This window comes from Sardina pilchardus, chromosome 11 (genome assembly GCF_963854185.1).
Source record: "Sardina pilchardus chromosome 11, fSarPil1.1, whole genome shotgun sequence".
Taxonomy (NCBI): Eukaryota; Metazoa; Chordata; class Actinopteri; order Clupeiformes; family Clupeidae; genus Sardina; species Sardina pilchardus.
In genome coordinates this window covers 25,761,725-25,782,159 of record NC_085004.1, presented here as the reverse complement: position 1 = coordinate 25,782,159, position 20,435 = coordinate 25,761,725, and the positions used below count along the sequence as shown (strand labels likewise).

Sequence of the window (20,435 nt, the reverse complement as noted above, 5' to 3'; positions counted from 1 at the left end):
TTTTTCTCAATCATTCCCAGCGTAGTCAAGCAGAAGGAAGTGTGCTGTAATTAAAACATGGAAAACAACTACTGAAGGAAAACAACAATGGTATTTGCATCAACTTCACCAGTATTTTTGGGTAGTCCTTAAAAAAGCGAATGCGTGTTTAGTGGTAAGGCTGATGGAAGGGATCTCAAGTCTCGACAATGCGGAGTAAAGGAAAAAAGAAAGAAGAAGAAACAGCATGATGTAGCACAGGGGCATAACACAAACAAGCATACGACCATCAAACACTATGAAAATATACTGCTACTTAAAATCAAAAACTGTAGTGCACTTCTTTGATTAGTTAAAGCAAACATATCTGGCAGTGCCAGACCATACAGTTAACCACAAGATCTTGATCTCTGGTACCAGACCAAACACCCTACAGTACAGTATATCTCAACACACAGCTTACCACAGGTTTAAAACAAGACATCTTTATTTCAAAACCTCCCACTTCACTGAGACACAAACAGTTCTGAGAAGAGATGAAAAGATGTGTTCATGACAGGAAATTCACAGCATGACATACAAAACCCAAAAATAAATCACTGAAGTAAAAGCACTGTATTGCCTACCAGCTCGAGCTGAAGATAACAATGGCAGATGATGAACTTGTTAAGTAAGTGCAGCAGGTTAACACAAGAGGCAGAGGGAATGTGCAAAAAGAGAATGCTGAACAGAAGCTGATACACACCAGTAGGGTGAGATCAGTGGTTTATATTGGCAGCATATGCGTCGCTTGTCTACAATATTTTAACTGAATGAGCTCAGCTCCTTCATAAACATGCAGTGGAATGTGGAGGAGAAGGCATTCATCTGGACAGGATGTGGACACACACACACATCCTCAAACACTGTGCAGCATGTGCGCAAATTTCAACAGGCAAGATTAAAAAAAAAAGCATACAATGCCATTCAATTTGTATATATATATAAAAAAGAATTTCAAAAAAGCTGTAAAATATATACCATTTCAAGATTGTTCTTCATCTTACAAAGATCAAAATAGAACTGTCAATACATATAAAAACAATAATCAATTTGTGTTTATTCAAATATATTCAAAGCCGTTATAAGGCAATTTAAGATTATATTCCCTTGATGTGTATGTACATTTTTCCGTTACATTTTACAGTGTAAGGCAGATATCCACAAATACCATATATGGTCAGTCATTGTGTTCCCTTTTCTCTCCATTTCGATTTTCTCTTTTAGAGTTCTCTCCAATTGTTTACCAAAAAAAGAGATCAAATGAAAAATAAATAAATCCATTTGATGGTAAACAGATCCACAGGTTGAAAGGCTCCTTGTCTTCTATGAGTCTTGGACCAGTCTTGACCAGTTAGCTTGGTGAAGGAGGGACATCAGCTTCAGACTGAGTCCGAACCGTTGAACATGGGGCTGTCCCTGCCCAGGCCCAGAGCATACTGCTGGGTCCAGTCCACCACCACGGGCTTGCACAGGCCACAGCAGCGCACCTGGAAGAAGTTCACCAGGTTCCGCAGCACCCCGAAACTACACACAGAAAAAAGACAAGACAGGGCAAAAGAGAGAGGGAGATAGAGATGATATACACATCATGACCGTTAGTAAACATTTGCTGAATAGTGTTGGGGATCGGGCTTAAAAATGAAGGAAGGAAGGAAGGAAGCCATGTTTATGAATATGTTTAAGTGTCTTCATCAGCGGCATGAGCTGGTGGGGAGTTGGGTTCGTCAGTGCCTGCTGAGTCTTACTTGTAGGGGTTCTGTCTCAGAGACATGGCTTGCGGGAGCTTCCTCTGGCGCATCATGAGGTTGGCTCTCTCTGCAGTGGTCAGCCCCAAGTAAGCCACCTGCAGCGGACAGAGCACGTGGAACAATGTCAAAATGTCAAAATATCAACAGTGACTGATAAATACATACATAACAATGAAAATAGGCCAAACAGTGATTAGACAAACAACTGAGAGACTCATAGAATAAATACTGAACAACACCATCAAGATGCAAATTATCCCAAACAAAAATAACAATTAAAAGAGAACAGAGCCAGTTTAACTCCTATCTGAACAATCGAGTACAAGCTACCCTGTGACCACAACACATTACTGTGATTCAGAGCAGCACGGTCACAGACAAAGAACCTCACATGCTCACTAAAATCACTAAACCCCATCGTGCTATGTCTGTAGCCTGGCGTACCTGCCAAATCTGCACGATGAAGAGGATGGAGGCCCAGGTGAGGTGGAAGAAGGCCACGCTGAACATGTAGAGCACCCAGGGGGAGCAGCCCACCAGGCCCGTGACGGCCCCCCACAGACCCTCCTCCGAGTAGTGCAGTGGGCAGTTCTTGGAGTAGTCTGACCGCACAGAGACACAACAACAACACTGCTTAATCCAGCATACAAGAACTCATCGGGGCAGTGGACTAAGCCTAAAAGGGTTTTGTTTCAGTGCCGTTCTATGGAGTTAGTCTAGGACTAGGCTTAGTCCACTAAAAACCTAACTGGTGAAGTATGGTGTTACTTGCACTGTGTTCATATTGGACAGATCTTGTGGAGACGAGTTGCTGTTGAAACTAAGTTGACTTGCACTGGTTAGAATTCAAGCAATACTTACACACAAGACTTCCATAGAACATCCACACACACAGCAGGGAGAGGGTTAGCAGGAAGAGCACAAAGTAGTGATGGTTCCTGGCACCTGCGCGCACACACACACACACACACACACACACACACACACACACACACACACACACACACACACACACACACACACACACACACACACACACACACACACACACACACACACACACACACACAGAGAAACAGAGGGCACAGTAGTTGTTAATGCTGTTCAACTGTGAGAGGTGTGTATTAGAGACACATGACCGGAGCTCACCAATGCAACTGTTAATCCAGACGGAGTGGTGGTCTTGCTTAGCGATGCAGGCATCACAGTCAAAACAGTGATTAGCTCTCATTGGCTTCCTCATCTGTGATGCAAAACACAATGATCTCTGGTTAATTTGGCATGGGTGGCATGACTGTCATGTATGCATCAGTCCCTGATCGCAATTTCAGGAAATAGAAGAATCATTGTTCTACAACAACAGATGCGAGCAACATTTCTAAAGGCCTGTCCTGAGACATCACAATCGGAACAGTACAAAAACATCCACAAAGACGGCATCTTTTCCAAAGTAAACGTTTGAATAGAGTGATTCTGATTGGTCCTCCCTCACCATGCAGGAAGTGCAGAAGATTCTGGGGTCCAGGCAGCCAGCCTCAGCCAGCACCACCACGTTCTGCAGGGAACACCAAACACGCACTCAATTGTCTTTCATCGTCTACGGGTCACCATACAGATGAACCATACATGAAGAGTTCTTTTCCAAAACGCTACATCCACCATTTTAATGAATTTTCATGAATATTTTTTTTTTATTATTATTAATAATATTTTGTTTTCCAAGCAATTTCAGTGCAACTGCAATTGGGTTATGTTTAGTTGATTTATCTTTACTCAATCAAAGCAAAGAACTACATTTGTATTGATATTACATGAAATACACATTAAATAACATGACATCTTAATGTTTTATAGCGTTTTGGAAAAGAGCTCTTCACATACAGATCCAAAACCATTCTCTGTGTGTGTGTGTGTGTGTGTGTGTGTGTGTGTGTGTGTGTGTGTGTGTGTGTGTGTGCGTTTCACCTTCTTCTTCTCCTCCTCTGTGGCTTTGATGATGCCCGGGTCGGTCCTGGCACAGCGGAGGTAGTAGTATAGCAGGGCGGTCACGTTGAGCGTAAACAGCACCTGCACCGTAGCACTCGGTCCATGTGAGGACTACAGGTTAAGGAGCATTACTCTCTTTCTCTCGCGCACACACTCTTTTGCTCACACACATACACACACACCTCTGTATTAGCAGCAGTTAGTCTAATATGATGCACATAATATCTGAACCACAACATGACCCCCAAATAGACACACTCACACACATAATGGAAAAATAACAAATTAATCAAAATGAAAAAGACTCGCTCATAAATACATGCAAACACCACTTTAGTATAATACTACAGTTCTCAGAATATGCCTGCGTTTCAGGCCAGTGAATTAACATGATGTTATTGGTCATGTTTTCCTCATTTGCATAAAAATGGCACATATCTTTTGTGTAGTAGAATTGGTCACATGAGGCGTACATAAAAGGCCTGCTTATCACCTCATCTCCAACGGCAAATGGAAGCTACCTGAGCAATAAGGAGCCTGACATCTTCTCATGCAGATCACACCAGCCCCCACTACCACACAGACCACTGAGAGGACTGCTTGTTTGAGAGATGAAATTGTGAAATTAAATGACACAGTGGGTTCATAAAGAAGGGGGGGAGCGGAAGCTAAAGCTGTCTCCCATCAGTAGATCAGCTGGCTCATTTCCCTTTCAGAACCAAGGTACGCAAGATACGCAAAACCAGCATGCTGCCTCCCTCTGTCAAGTCCATGCCAATCTAAACCACGAGAAGATGTGGATAATATCATTAACCTTTGACCCTCTAGAAATATCTCTGTTCAGCAGTGATGGGCAAAACCAAAGGTGAACATGTGATATTTTTAGATAGGACATAACAATATCGCTTTAAATAATTTTTTCACACGTCTTATCTACGTCTTCTTTTGTGTGTGTGTAACTCAAACCAAAACACCAGCCCAACCCATTAAAGCGAAACTCTTGCAAAAATGCCACCTAGGGTTTTTTTGTGAACATATCCGAGTCAAACTTTCGTTTAAAAGCATAATTACATCAGAAGCACCACTTTTAAGTTTGACTATACTGTCGTTTTCGGGTCAAATGGCCTTTTGAATGGGAGTGCTAGGGCCACTACTATTTTGATGCATGATCGCAAAATTGCTATTTCTAAAATACTAAAGAAGGCTCAACACACCATGAAACATTCAATAGGCCATTTGACCCAAACACAACAAAAGGGTTAATCTTAAAAGTGTCACTTCCAACTTAATTATGCTTTTAAATGAAAGTTTGACTCCGGTACAGTTACAAAAAGATCCTGGGTTGCATTTCGGCGAGAATTACGCTTCACCACAGCTGTAAATGAATGCAAGTCTTAAGCGAACAAGACAGCTATTTAACTGACCACTAAAAGCATACGTCTTTATACTTAGCCCAATTGGCCCACTGGACAATGGACATGGGAAAGGATATCAGGAATGAAATACAAAAACCACGTGATGAGCATCCAGAAGATGGATGCAATGAGGCCCATAGAGGGGATCTGGTTTCGGACACTGAAAGTCGATGCTTGTCTGGATAGGTAAACAAAACAGAGCAGAACACAGACTGTTAACATGCTTGGCATAACAGTGCCACCCTGTGGTGACTGTAAGTATTACAACAAATTGAACAAAAACAAAATCGAATGGACAACACAATTCACAGGACTGACAATAATGTTGAATGTCTTCTCAATCAGTATATCAGTCAGTAAATCCAGTATTTCTCAGAGGAATTGCACTCTTATACTAATTAACTGTAGTCTGATGATAACTCATTTCAGTATGAGTAGCTTTAACAGCCTTCAACAGGTCCTGTTCACAAATTAATGTTTACAAATTGATTGTAAAGGCAGATAGAGAAACCCTCCATGGTGTGTGTGTGTTTGTGTGTGTGTGTGTGATTACCTTGAGGCGAGGTTGACCACTCCGACCACACACACCAGCAGCACTCCCTTGAGCAGCCAGGACTCCGAGCTCATGTCCATGATGGCGCCGACAGACCACAAGACCAGCACACAGAAGAGCATCTGCAGGGGCACCTACAGGAGGCAACCACCACCACCACCACCACCACCACCACCACACCAGCAGACACGACACGAACACCCCATCAGAGTCAGATACACCAGAGCCCTCTCACACACGCAACCTGTAAACCTGTACACAAAACCAGACTGTGTGGTCTGCTACATCCTGTGCTACTTTCACTTTCAACCCCCTGTAACGTCTAGTTTCACATCCCAAGATGACTCGAAATAAAATATTAAGAGGGCTAAACTGGGGTAAATACTCAGCAGGAAGAAAGGAGAACTCAGCGATGTAGGTCAAAGAATAATTGAAGGCCATTAGCTGAGCTAAATAAAACAGTGTAAGCTATGGGTGTTCTCCCCTAACTCACTCACTCCCTCTCTCCCTCTCTCTCTCACTTTCTTTCTTTCTCTCTCTCTCTCTTTTCCTTTTTTCACTGCTCTCTCAAGGGGCCCACAAACAAAGTGTGTGAAAATGGCTTCTGCTTTACTGCTTTAATACAAGGTTAATTATTCCCCACTGCCTTCGCTCGGCAGCAGTGCATTATCACACCTCCTGCTGGGATATATTTTCTATTTACTGCCTGAAATTAGACTAAGAAAAATGCCTTCACTGTGGCGCGGTACTTAGCGAAGGACACGGGTAATCAAAGTTTTAATTTTATAGAAGCATTGGAGAGGAAGATTTAGTGTGAACATGACTGTGTGTGTGTGTGTGTGTGTGTGTGTGTGTGTGTGTGTGTGTGTGTGTGTGTGTGTGTGTGTGTGTGTGTGTGTGTGTGTGTATTCCTGGGTGTCGTGCGTGAGGAGGATCAGCAGGATGCCATCCATACCCTGTACTTGCTGAGGACTCTGAGGCACGTGGAGTTGGACTTGATCCTCTCTTGCTTGATGAGATTGAGCATGTGAATGAGCAGAGGGCTGTGCACCTGGTGTGCCAGGTCGATCGGAGTGTGACCCTGCAAGAGCACACAGGCACAACAACAAGGCACATAACTCACAAGGCATATAGACTCATGCAGTGATGCTCCCATAGAAATGAATGATCTGTGTACAGTACACTACAGCATCTGCAGTACACCTTCTAAACTCTTGTGTTGGTATAGGCAGTTACAAAAAAGTAGGCTTGGCTTCTCTACATCATATGGTTTTCAGAAGCCAACAAAGTTGGGCCAACGAATTTCACGATGCCACCGACTAGTGTAACGGTACTCAAAATTCACGGTTCAGTGTGTGTACCTCGGTTTTGAGGTTATGGTCACGTTCATTTCTAGTACGGTAAGCCTGTAGGTACCGCTAGCCTAAAATTCACTGACAATAATGCTGATGCACAACAGGAATAGTATTTTGAAAAGGTGTCAACATTTTTTTTGACGTTAACTGAAAAATGACACATGGTCCACTACTTAATATGCTTGTGTGGGGACTCGAATTTGAAACATGGTACACAAGCAACAACTTACATTTTGGGATTTGGTACATCTGGTGCACATCTGTAGCACGTTACGAATATGTGTACCTTTACACCCCTACCACTGCAGGGATGTGATTGGCAAAGGACAAAAAAGCAGGAAAATATACCCCCCCCCCCCCCCCCCCCCGTGTAAAAAAAAGTTTGTGAACTGCTGCTCTCGTGTATATAGTTAAGGTACGGTAGTGTCGGCTACTGTGCACGTCATAAATGTAATTTACTAGGCAGGTCCGGGGGCATGCCCCCCCGGGAGAAATTTTTTGAAAAATAACCCCTTAAATGACGACATCTGATGACTTTTGAGAACTATTGATAAATATATTTCAAACATTATAAAATATTACAATATAGTCTATAGGCTAAGGCCTAAAGAAACTCATTTATAGAAAAGTAACCTAGGCCTACTCAAGACTAAACCAGATATGGCTGAAATATGTAGGCTATCATGATAATTTTGCCAACAATGATGTAGAACCATGTATTCTCTCAGTTCATAACATGTTTTGTTTACTTAAACCAACATAAGGTTATCATTTTGACTACATTATTTAGTATAGGCCTACTTGATAACATATAGCCCTTACAGTCCTCTAGTCCTGTACAATATAGTGAACCATAGGCCTATTGACACTGATGCTGATTGAAGAGGTTGCTTGAAAGTTGTTGTATGTAAGTTCCAAAGAAAATCAAATTGCAGCACTCCCTCTGCTTCCAAATAGACAGGTCATTTGCTCAACTTTTTGGGCCTAGTTTTCTGTCAAAGTTTTCTCAATGGATTCCTGGTCAGAACCCCTATTGAAACAGATTAAGACTTGGGGCATGTTAAATTTTGTCCAAAAATTCAAGATGGCCGCCGTATGGGCAATTCCATATCAGTTGGAACAGGTCCGACACCATGGTCCTCAGTTTTTCCTGATTTTTGGTCAAAATGTTCCTCTATGTCTCATTAGAGGAAAACCAACATTTTAGCTTGGTATCTTGTTTAGTTTCTGAGATATGGCTCTTCAAATGTGGATAGACGTGTCCTAAAAAAAGGCTGAAAATGCCTGTATTTAATGAGCACCACTTTTTTTTTTAAACCCCTCTCCTGTCTTAAGCCTACCATATTATTTTCTACAAATTTGAACACTGGGGCAGTACCCTGTTTAGTTGTCCAACATCACAAAGGAATTATAGTCCTTCCCACCATTGAAGACTTATTCATCGAAACAAACCCATATTTTTTTTTAAAGCAATGCAAAACAAAAAACCTGTTTTTGTTCTCTTATGGTCATGAATGGATAGCACTCACATTTTTAAAACTTTACATATATATAGTCCATGAGTAAGAGAACATGTTGAAAAAAAATTGAGATGGTAAGTTTTCGTATTTCGAGGCTATGGGCCTTCAAAGATGGCCAAAATGGTGTTTTTTCCTAAAAATGCCATTTTCATTGCCTTTTTTCAAGGACCACTTGACCATGTGAATGTGGTAGATCCGACCGGTCCATTTTAATATCCCCTCAGTACATGTCTGAAGTTAGAAAAAATGAAAAATTGTCTTGGCTGAAGGAGGTGTTGGTTTGATTTTTATGAACCTCCTAGAAGGACATTTTTTTTTAAAGATTATTTTTTGGGCTTTTTTTTATGCCTTTATTTGGACAGGACAGTAGAGAGAATGACAGGAAGTGAGTGGGAGAGAGAGTTGGGGTGGGATCTGGAAAGGACCACGGGGTGGGAATCGAACCCGGGTCGCCAGCGTACGATGCAGGTGCCCCAGCCAGTTACGCCACTGCCGGGGCCGGACATTATGGGGTTTAACCCCATTTTTTATGTTTGAGGGATCAGATTGCCATCCTGTAAACAGGATACAAATGTTATATCCCATTTTTACTCTTTATTGATCCCTTAGAACACAGGTGTCAAACTCAAGGCCCGCGGGCCAGATGCGGCCCGCCACGTCATTTTATATGGCCCGCGAGAGCTTTAAGGGTCTGATACAGTATGTGGCCCGCGAGAGCTTAAAAGGTCCGATACAGTTTTTGCGTATAGGCAATACACTGCAATACAATGCACGCATGTGAGACTGACAGGGAGGCAACATCAACCACCTTCCTCTATGATCAGTGCAACTGGCTACATCAGATGTGATAGCAACGTGTACGTGTGAAAACAAAATAGACCAGTATTCTAAACTATTTTAGCGAACGGAGCGCCTAAATTACGCGCTCGGTTTAGCCTGCCTGTGAAACGCTGCATGATTGTTTGAAGTGCGTGTGCTTCTTTGAGAGGGGAATCGATGTAAGTTGTAAACTACGTGATACGTTTACGTCTACGTTTAAAAGGTATGTATAATTGTGTGTAGTCCTATTATCCAAAAAATCCAGCTCCAAATCCTTGCTAATCGAGCAAGTGATTGTTTGGCCAAAAGCGAAAATAAGCCTATCTTCCGACCGAGAAGAGGTGCATTCATATCAGGCAAGCAGAGGTATGCTAGAAGTTTGTAGTAATCGCCCTGTTGCTTTGCATTTTCATTTCAGTTTAAAACGAACAACATAGAATCCACACAACACCTTTCAACTTTAAAACTTCAAAGAAAAAGTCCACCGGGACCGTTCGCTTCTACTGTATGTCAATGTCAATGTCAATGTCAATTTATTTATATAGCACATTTAAAAAACAACGACAGTTGACCAAAGTGCTGTAAAATAAAATAAAATAAAAATAACATGAAAATAAAGTAAAATAATTATAAAATAACTTTAAAGAAACATAGTAAAGATTAGTAAATAATAATAATAATAATAATAATAATGAAACCAAAATAGCAATGCAAAATGGTGGTAGAGTAGATACAGTGAGAATAGTATGTAAGTAAATATTAATAGTAAAATAAAGTATAGAAAAAAACCCCATAAAAACAAAGCAATAAAGATAGATAAACAGGGTAAAGAAGTTAATCATCTAAAATCTAGGGTGAGGTGGTGAGGGGGGGGGGGGGGTCTTAAACTGAGTTAAAAGCTAAGGAGTAGAGATGGGCTTTGAGACGGGATTTGAAAGTGTTTAGAGAAGGTGCTAGTCTAATGTGGTGGGGGAGATTGTTCCAGAGTTTGGGGGCAATAGCAGCAAAGGCACGGTCTCCTCTACATTTGAATTTAGTTTTGGGAACAGTCAGCAAAAATAGATCAGAAGATCTAAGACTTCTGGCAGGGGAGTATTTATGTAGTAGTTCAGAGAGATAGTTGGGGGCTTTGCCATTCAAACATTTGAAAGTAGTTAGCAAAATTTTAAAATGAATCCTATGGTGAACAGGGAGCCAGTGAAGGGAGGCTAAGATGGGAGTGATGTGCTCTCGTTTACGTGTACCAGTTAAAAGGCGAGCTGCTGCATTCTGAACCAGTTGTAGGCGGGATAGTGAGGCCTGGTTGATACCAACATATAGGGAGTTACAGTAATCCAGTCTAGTTGTTATGAAGGCATGGATTACTTTTTCAAAGTCTAAGAAAGACAGGAAAGGCTTGATTTTGGATAAGTTTCTTAATTGGAAGAAACTAATTTTGGTTACTGATTTATGATGTATGTGTATGGAACGGTGTAGGCTAGTGACGCATTTCATATGGATGCACTTTTTGACATGACAGTTAGCCTACTCGTTTGCATCACTTGCTAGATGTAAAACTGCATTTCGTTACTGGTATTTCACTCGTGCAATGACAGTAAAGTTGAATATACTCGAATCTAAAAACTCAGAAATATGGAAAAAAAAAGAATCCATGGCATGATCTCTTCCTGACTGACCAGTGACCCTCATTGAAAAGTCAAACTGTATGGAACTGACAGTGGTGGTGTCTTGTTTTTACAAAACATAACAATAATAAAAAAGAACATGTCATGCTGATACCTTTTGCTCTTCTCGATTTTAGAAGTTTTACCGATGCTAAAGATTTTGTGGCTGGTGCTACAAATCTTAGAAGTTACTGTACATCTGGCCCTTTGAGGGCAACCATTGGGCTGATGTGGCCCTCGGTGAAAATGAGTTTGACACCCCTGCCTTAGAATATGTCCAAAAGTTGTCAAAAATGAAAAAGGTGACTAAATTGAGGGGCCAAGTGGATCAAGTAACACAAGGCTAAAAATGTAATATAAGACAGATGAGATACTGAGGGAGAACACTGTGAAATGTATAACCCCTGTTACGATGGCCTTTGAACCCACTGTGTCCATAACTGAGGTTAAGGGCTAAAAACCACCAACCACTGATCTGGTGGTCTCCAACTTTTTCATGTCTCTTGATAGAACATTTATAGAGACTTAAAACTCATATATGTTGTTCATCTCTTCAAAGTGTTTTTTTGAGACCATCCATGACTTCCTGTGATAACCGGAAGTTGGTTTAAAACAGGAAGTAAACTTTAAAAAGGCTGTATCTCTGGGAAAAAAAAAAAAGCTGTTGAGGCCAAAATCATGGTTTGAGAGATTGTGTAGGAGTATGTTTCAGACCATTTGGAGTTGAGTGGTACCCACTTTGTATGACATAAAAAAAATCGCCCTTAGGGTTTAACTTGACCAAAAAGTAGGCCTCAACAGCTTTTTTGTTTTTTTTTTCCCCCAGAGATACAGCCTTTTTAAAGTGTACTTCCTGTTTTAAACCAACTTCCGGTTATCACAGGAAGTCATGGATGGTCTCAAAAAGCCGCTTTGAAGAGATGAACAACATGTATGAGTTTCAAGTCTCAAATTTTCTATCAAGAGATATGAAAAAGTTGGAGACCACCGGATCGGTGGTTGGTGGTTTTTAGCCCTTAACCTCAGTTAACACAGTGGGTTCAAAGGCCATCGTAACAGGGGTTATACATTTCACAGTGTTCTCCCTCAGTATCTCATCTGTCTTATATTACATTTTCAGCCTTGTGTGACTTGATCCACTTGGCCATTTTAAGCCCCTCAATTTAGTCGCCTTTTTCATTTTTGACAACTTTTGGACATATTCTAAGGGGTCAATAAAGAGTAAAAATGGGATATAACATTTTTATCCTGTTTATAGGATGGCATTCCGATCCCTCAAACAGAAAAAATGGGTTTAAACCCCATATTGTCCTTCTAAGAGGTTCATAAAAATCGAACCAACACCTCCTTCAGCCAAGACAATTTTTCATTTTTTCTAACTTCAGACATGTACTGAGGGGATATTAAAATGGACAGGTCGGATCTACCACATTCACATGGTCTACAAAGTGGCATACTATTGCAGGAGAAAAGAACTGTTGGATTTGCATTTCATCTTGTCCTTGAAAAAAGGCAATGAAATTGGCATTTTTAGGAAAAAACACCATTTTGGCCATCTTTGAAGGCCCATAGCCTCGAAATACGAAAACTTACCATCTCAATTTTTTTTCAACATGTTCTCTTACTCATGGACTATATATATGTAAAGTTTTAAAAATGTGAGTGCTATCCATTCATGACCATAAGAGAACAAAAACAGGTTTTTTGTTTTGCATTGCTTTAAAAAAAAATATGGGTTTGTTTCGATGAATAAGTCTTCAATGGTGGGAAGGACTATAATTCCTTTGTGATATTGGACAACTAAACAGGGTACTGCCCCAGTGTTCAAATTTGTAGAAAATAATATGGTAGGCTTAAGACAAGAGAGGGGTTTAAAAAAAAAGTGGTGCTCATTAAATACAGGCATTTTCAGCCTTTTTTTAGGACACGTCTATCCACATTTGAAGAGCCATATCTCAGAAACTAAACAAGATACCAAGCTAAAATTTTGGTTTTCCTCTAATGAGACATGGAGGAACATTTTGACCAAAAATCAGGAAAAACTGAGGACCATGGTGTCGGACCTGTTCCAACTGATATGGAATTGCCCATACGGCGGCCATCTTGAATTTTTGGACAAAATTTAACATGCCCCAAGTCTTAATCTGTTTCAATAGGGGTTCTGACCAGGAATCCATTGAGAAAACTTTGACAGAAAACTAGGCCCAAAAAGTTGAGCAAATGACCTGTCTAAAAGTAACATGTCCTAACTCTCCTCCTAATAAATTACAGGCACTGTTATACAGTAGGCCTAGGCTACATCACTAGTTGTCTAAGTGCACGTACTAACTAAATGGAGAGCTAGGATTAAAATTCAGACCGTGTCTTTAAATAGGCGACTTTTTTCTATCAGCACAATGCTACAGTAGGCCATTTCCACTAAACATTCAGCTCAATATCTCAGCACTATCGTCATACGTTTGCAGATGGCTAGGCATAGACATATATACTAGGCCTAATACCGAAATATGTTTTGAATGACATGGGGCGCACGGATGTGAACGGTTGGACAAACGCGAAATGACAATTGTTAGCTAAACAATTTAGTAGACCTAAGGTAGACAGGCTTTGTGGTTAAAACGATGAAAACCAGTAGGCTAGTCTGTCACAGCTAACTTCAAGCACAGTAGCCTAGACTAGTTTACACGCGCAGAAATTAAAAGTTAATATCAGCATCACGAGATTGCTGTCATTATCGGAAAATCCAGACACGTCAAACTGGACGCGAACGCGTGGCAAAGCCAAAAAACAACTTCATTAATGATATCTTTTTTAATAAATAATTTGATCTTTACCGTTTCGCTTCAGCTAAGAAACAAATAGTTCACCACACACATCGAACTTGCATCAAACATTTATCAACACGTCTGCTTTCACTTTCAATGAAATCCACTACGTACAAGGCTTGCGGAGTGATGAATGAAATAAGCACCAAACCCGTCGTCATTGTCAGCGGCATATTATTGGTCTCCCCCGAGAAAATTTTGTAAATATTGTTATGTAAATGCATAAATTCTGCGCACTTTCAGCCTACAGCAATGGTCTGTGTTAGGCTACAGATACCACCACCCCCCCCCCTAAAAAAATAACATCGATTTTGCATGATTCACAAGGGTCGCATTTTTACGCCTGAAAATCCGGATTTCCGGATAAATCCGGAAGAATCACATCCCTGCACTGACTATTCGACATACAAACTGGATACACAGGTTAAGAAAAATATCCAGATAGGCAGCTACATACACCTGTTGAGCAAGACTTCTGATTTACAACTTCAATGATAGCTGCTAACCAAACACAACAAACAAAACTCCAACAAAAAAACAACAACACATGCGTGTTTACTTCTTAGAGGTGTAAACATGCCAGAAAATCAAAACAATTCCTATTTGCAAGTTTTCACAGGTTTCACACCTTATTTTCACACCATCACATCCTGTATATAAGATCAGATATGCTTGCATCGTGGCAAATACACCAGCCCAAGATAACAGACAGTAAGGCACATTTACACATTCCTAGTTCTCAGTGAAAGGTGAACACACAGACAGATACACGCAGCGGAAGCCAAAGTGTCGGTTATCCAATCAGCTATCCAGCTAGTCTAAGGAGCCCGTCAACCAGTCGGGTAGCATTTGAGACGGCGGCTTTTTGTCTGGCCCAGATAGGTGACGGCAGACGCGTGCGTAGACATGAATACTTACATTGGCATTCTCTAGGTCCACGCTGGCCCCGGCCTCCAGTAAGATGTGGGCAGAGTCCACATTCCCGGCCAGCACGGCGCAGTGCAGTGGTGAGTTCCTGTTGACCTTGTCCACTGCGTTCACAGAGGCGTTACACTTCAGGAGGAAATTAGTGGGCTCAGGCCTACCGATGGGAAGATGACACATATAGACACACAAGAGTGTGAATTAATTAAATACAACAAAACACAACTTAAACCTTTCTTCACAGCACAAGCAGTTGCATTTAACTTAGACATGAACAAGTTAATTTCATTAGAGAAGTGCTCATCATCACAGTGACCTTCCTTACTGTAAGATTATTTTCACATATGATCAGGATAATGTAAGAAGAATGCAATTACATACCCAATGATTTTCTGAGCAGCCAACATCAAAGAGGTTTGTCCATTTGTGTCGGTTACATCCACTTCCTAAAGCAAAACAATCAAGCACAAGCACAATCAAGTGTGTTTTACCACAATGACTAACGTAAGATGAGCAACAAGACTTGAGACTGGTTTCCCATATATGGATTAAGCCTTTCATAGCCTTTGACTAAAAGCTTTTTAAAGTTCTCGTGAGAGCATTATTTGAATGTGCACAGCAAGTCACTCTGGCAATCACTAATGAAGCTCATCACCCATGTCCTTGGAGCAGAGTTGCACCGATCACATCAGTGTGTCTGATATAGGCGGCCCAGAGTCGAGCTAAACAGATGACGACAGCCCGGAATCAGGCCAGTAAACGCTGGTCGTAGTGTTATCCAATTGTGTGCAGTGATATTTTCAAAGGCATGATTGGTGCCGCCCTGGACTTGGGCCCTTTTCATTACTCATAGCCAGACCCTAAATATTTCTAGATTTGGGTCTGGATCTCCAGGCTAGAGAACTGGACCTTTGAGTAACAGATGTGTAATGTGTGGGTGCGAATTTGATAGCGTATTTTGACAACGGCGTATTTTGAAGACAGAGTATGTGCACTGTGGCCAGAGCGAAGTTAGATGTACGAAGGGAGCAGAGTCAGGCCTAAGTTATAATAAATGCAAAAGATAGATAGATAGATAGATAGATAGAAAGACAAACAGACAGATCAGAATTGAATCCCATTTCTCTGTCTTACCTTTTCCCTTTCCCCTACCCCTTCGTCTTACCCCTAGCCCTTGTCCCTCAAAACCAAGTGGCAAGACATAGGGGTGAAAATATTGAGACACCACTAGCCTACCTTAAGGAAGAGCTGGGATGATTGAAACACTTTTAAACGCAATTTACAAAGAGATCGTACCACACTGAAAGCTAATAATTTTACACTAGCAACCTCATTCAGGAATTATTTTAACAAAAGTGAAACAAGCCTTTGTTCGTTTGTACCTCCTGGTCAGGATAAATGAGACATAGCCTGGGAAATCCAGACCCTGGTAATCTTTCAGATTAAGGATCTGGCCACGAATAATATAGGCCCGCCTATATCAGATACACCGATGTAATTGGTTTCCCCCGATGCCTGGGGTAAAAGTAACATGCATCATTGCTCATTGCCAGAGTATCTTGCATACACAATTCAAATTGTGTTCTCGCGAGAACTCTGGATTTCCAGGGTAAATGAAACATGCATGGGGGACAAAATAAACATACAGTTTGATATGTAAACATCCCACAACTTTTTTGAGTGAAGAACTGGACCTTCAATATATGGCCACAAGATTGAAGGCAATGTTAAAAAAGAAATATCGTGTTAATTTTAGAATCCTTATTAATGCCAAAATTTGACATGAATGAGTCTCTCGTGTGCTTGTTATTCCGGGGTGTGAGTGGTGATGGGTATTTCTCTGACCCCTCGGTTTCAAGTAAGCTTGCGGAATTCTCTCATCTACCCCTTCCCCTTAGCCCTACCCATTGATCCAAAAGAGAATTGGGATACCCCTTCCTCTCATGTGAACGCACAAAACTAAAGGTAAGGGGTAAGGGAAAGGGGTAACCCAGAATGGAGATTGAGCTTAACACTGCTTGCACGTGGTCTCTTCGATCGCCCCCGCCTTGCTGTAGCCTCCCGCTATCTACAGTATATCGCTGCCGAACTAGCCCCAGAGTCTCACCTGTCCTTTGGCCATGAGGTAAGCAGCGATGGGCATGTGCTGGAAGAGCACGGCCAGATGCAGGCTCCGGTAGCCCTCCCCGTCGGCCAGGGTGGGGTCAGCGCCATACCGCATCAGCTGGATCGCCATGGCCAGGTGGCCCTGTCTGAGAGAGGTCAAGTGACCAAACAGGAAGAATAATAAAAAGGTTGCAAGTACATAATTTCATAAGCAAATAATACAAATACTAAATAAACATTCCACACACCCCTCTCCAACCACAGCAGGTGTCATCCTTACAGACACAACCACTTGAGCTCCCAATGCAACCAAGCTCTTTTTTTTTTTTTTTTTTTTTTACTTCACAAGAAGTACAACACCACACATACAGTACATCACAAAATGATTGTTCTATTTCACCATGATTTCAAGTATGCTTTCATCACAAAGTGCATCAACGACAAGCGGTTCAGAATAACTAACAAATATACAATATTGATCTGTTGAGGTGTTCTAAAGCGGATTTAATAAATTACCTGATGGCCCAATGCAGTGGTGTTGAGTTGAGATCACCCCCAAGCTGGTCGATGACAGCTCCTTTAGAGATGTAGTACCTTAAAAAGAAATGGGCTTTATCTTTAGCAATCACATACTCTACACTAAAATGCCCAGACATGGGCATGGCATTGGCCGCGATGGCTGATAATTTAAAAATAACGTCTTGAAGTCTTGACTCCAGGCCAACTTTTGTTTTTAAAGAGACCTTCCATAGTCATAAAATCGCTTAGAAATCGTTGTTTTGCTTGACTGACCAGTTTTATCGAAAACAGTAATATTTCCTCCCGCCCCCAGTGTCCTCATCCACTATTGCAGCCTTGCAGTTTGTGCAGGAGGCTCCTTGTTTATATCTGGAAGTCTGAGACGCGTAAGGAACAAGAAGAACCATGCTTGCAATTTATATATATATACAGCCTATATATGTATAAATATACACGCTAAAGCTATAGGGGAAGCTCTGCAGAGAAATATGCAAGCATAAAAAGAGCGAAAACGAAAAGCGAAAACGAAACCGGAGATGAAATCGCCAACCCTGCATAGCTTCTCTTTAAGACATATGTGCATATTGAACCAAATGTCAAGGTTACATTCCTAGATGGTTAGATGTGACCAAACAGGTTTCATGATTGATCCAGAGATTATGCACAAGCACGGGCAGATACTAGTTTTACTAGTATACTAGATACTAGTAAAATCAAGATGCGTAAAAACACAAGGTAAAAACACATACTTGACCAATTCCAAGCGGTTGTTGATGGCTGCCCAATGCAGCAATGTGACATTCTCTTTGTCTGGTTGTCTCACATCATGCCCAGCTTCAATGAGTTCTTTACACCTGTCCAGGATTCCAAACCTGCAAAACAGAACATACCAGACTTACTTCCTGGTATCTTAAAAGTTCTGGCTAAATAGTAAAGTGCTGAATGATAAGGATTGCAATTCGGCTGTTGCAATGTGTGAGATGGTGTTGTGGAATGTAACCTTTGTTAACACAAACCCCTCTCTGTAGCACCCTTATGTAAACAGCACCATGAAAAGGAACCGGCAAAACGAACATCCTCTCACAATTGGTCATGTATGTGACATTTGACAGCCTGATAACAAAGAAAAAGACTGAGTGCTTTACAAAACACACAAAGCAACTTACTGGGTAGCTTTGATTATGTCCCAACTGCTGCTGTCGTCCATGTGGGAGCGCTTCTTGGGCTGTTGGGTTGGGTCAGCCATGGCCTCTCCCCTCTGAGAAAACTGACCAGGAAGACCAGGCATGAACCCATGGGCCATGCCACCGAATCCATGCCCTCCCGGACCATGACTATGGCCATGCCCGTGCCCACCGTGGCCGTGGCAGCCATCATTCATGTGGCCATGGGACTGTAGGAAATGAAATCAATCTTTTAGACTTGGTCCCTCTGCATATATCTCTAGCTGAGCAGCACAGTGTATTATTAAAATGATACTTGCACTCAAAGATGATCTATCCTGCTCAGTGTTGTGTCAACAATGTATTAGGCTATCTACAGTAAAATATTACTAAGATCGTATGTTACTATCGTGCTGTAAAGTGACCACACTAGTGATATATCTATTACCCGGCAAGAATGTTTACTTCGTAGGAAAGGGTTTATTCTGCTCTTGTAGAACATCCACAGTTTGGTTTCAAACAAAATACCTTATGTCAACAGGCTTTCTTATTTACAGTGCTTGCACAATAACAGTGATGAAGCAAGAAAAGCTGATGTTATCCATCATAGCACATAGCTATTATTTACTACTTGTTTAGCATGCTAATCCAGGCAGCTAGCTATCAGTATCTGCAATTATGTTATCGTTGAGGTGTGGAACTCCTGCCACTGATAAAAAGTAAATGAGTTGGACTTCAGAGAGTCATTTGCAATTCGTCACAGCCATTAAGTGAACATTAAGACGCTGTGTGACTAGTGTAAATAACAAGTGGCTAAGGGGGGACAGGGGTTGATCTACTTATCCAGTTAGCATGGCTAGCTTTAGCACTCATCTCATGGTTAGCAAGCCATCCCAGCTGCCTAGACTAACAGCTTATTCACGTAAGGAAATATATAAGTATTATGCGTGGAACCGATGGTGAAGTTAGCAAACAGCGATTCCATCATACAGCTTCATTAGCTCGTTAGCCACCTAGCACATATGCAAACGAATTCACTTTAACCGACAGTCAATTCTACATCCTGTTAGCTAGCTAGCTAGACACCAGTTAACAGAATGAAACGACTGCAACACCGACATTTCAAAGATTAACAAGACTTACTTCACTGGTCCCTTCCCAATCCATTACGAAGATCTGTCAGATGAGGTATGTAATGTAACGTTTGTTGGCTGACACGACCAGCCTAATTTCTTGTTGGAACTATCTACACATTTACTTTGGCACCCGCATGCAGCTCCTTTCCCCTGAACTTCCTGGATACTGCCAAATTGCCAATCCCATCCGTCCGCTGATAGGCTCAGAATATCCGAGCAGGCCTGTAGCAGTGATCCAGCTTGAAGCAGTTTCCTTGGCAACGGCCCTGATGACCAAAATGTATGGATGCCCCGTGCTTATGCACTGCCCTACAGTGCAAGAACAGAATTAGATCAACTATGTCTACGATGAAATAGGCTACATCAAGGTAAACAGCAATCAAAAATACTTAGACTTCCAAATTCTTCTTGGGACTGCAGCCTACTTGCACTGTAGCCTACCATTCTAAATTTCACTTTTTTTTTGTCACTTTCTATTTTCTTCACTCTTACTGCACTCTGTCTTTTTTTTTAATTTTCCTAGAATTGTTGTTAGAATTGCTGTAAAAAGCTTAAAATGTGTAGGTCATGTTGTAAGTCACGGTTATTAAAAGTGTCAGCCAAATGTAATGTAGGCTAATGTCATCATGTAACACAATGCCTGTATGCTTTGCAAAATAACTTGAAGTGACACCTTTGCTG

General features: G+C 41.4%; 1 protein-coding gene across 1 annotated transcript; it reads right to left on the bottom strand.

Moving 5' to 3' along the window:
* Positions 1–448: 448 nt before the first annotated feature.
* On the bottom strand, positions 449–19,927 carry zdhhc13 (zinc finger DHHC-type palmitoyltransferase 13). The gene is made up of 17 exons (XM_062548666.1): positions 19,762–19,927; positions 18,622–18,848; positions 18,205–18,327; positions 17,453–17,530; positions 16,938–17,082; positions 15,212–15,276; positions 14,825–14,987; positions 6,679–6,804; positions 5,724–5,857; positions 5,248–5,348; positions 3,735–3,859; positions 3,262–3,324; positions 2,919–3,012; positions 2,631–2,714; positions 2,214–2,371; positions 1,767–1,864; positions 449–1,545 (listed from the first exon to the last, which is right to left on the bottom strand). Exons 1-17 carry the CDS (start codon positions 19,783–19,785, stop codon positions 1,401–1,403), a joined length of 1,953 nt encoding a protein of 650 aa, XP_062404650.1. The 5' UTR covers positions 19,786–19,927; the 3' UTR covers positions 449–1,400.
* Between the last annotated feature and the right edge of the window lie 508 nt (positions 19,928–20,435).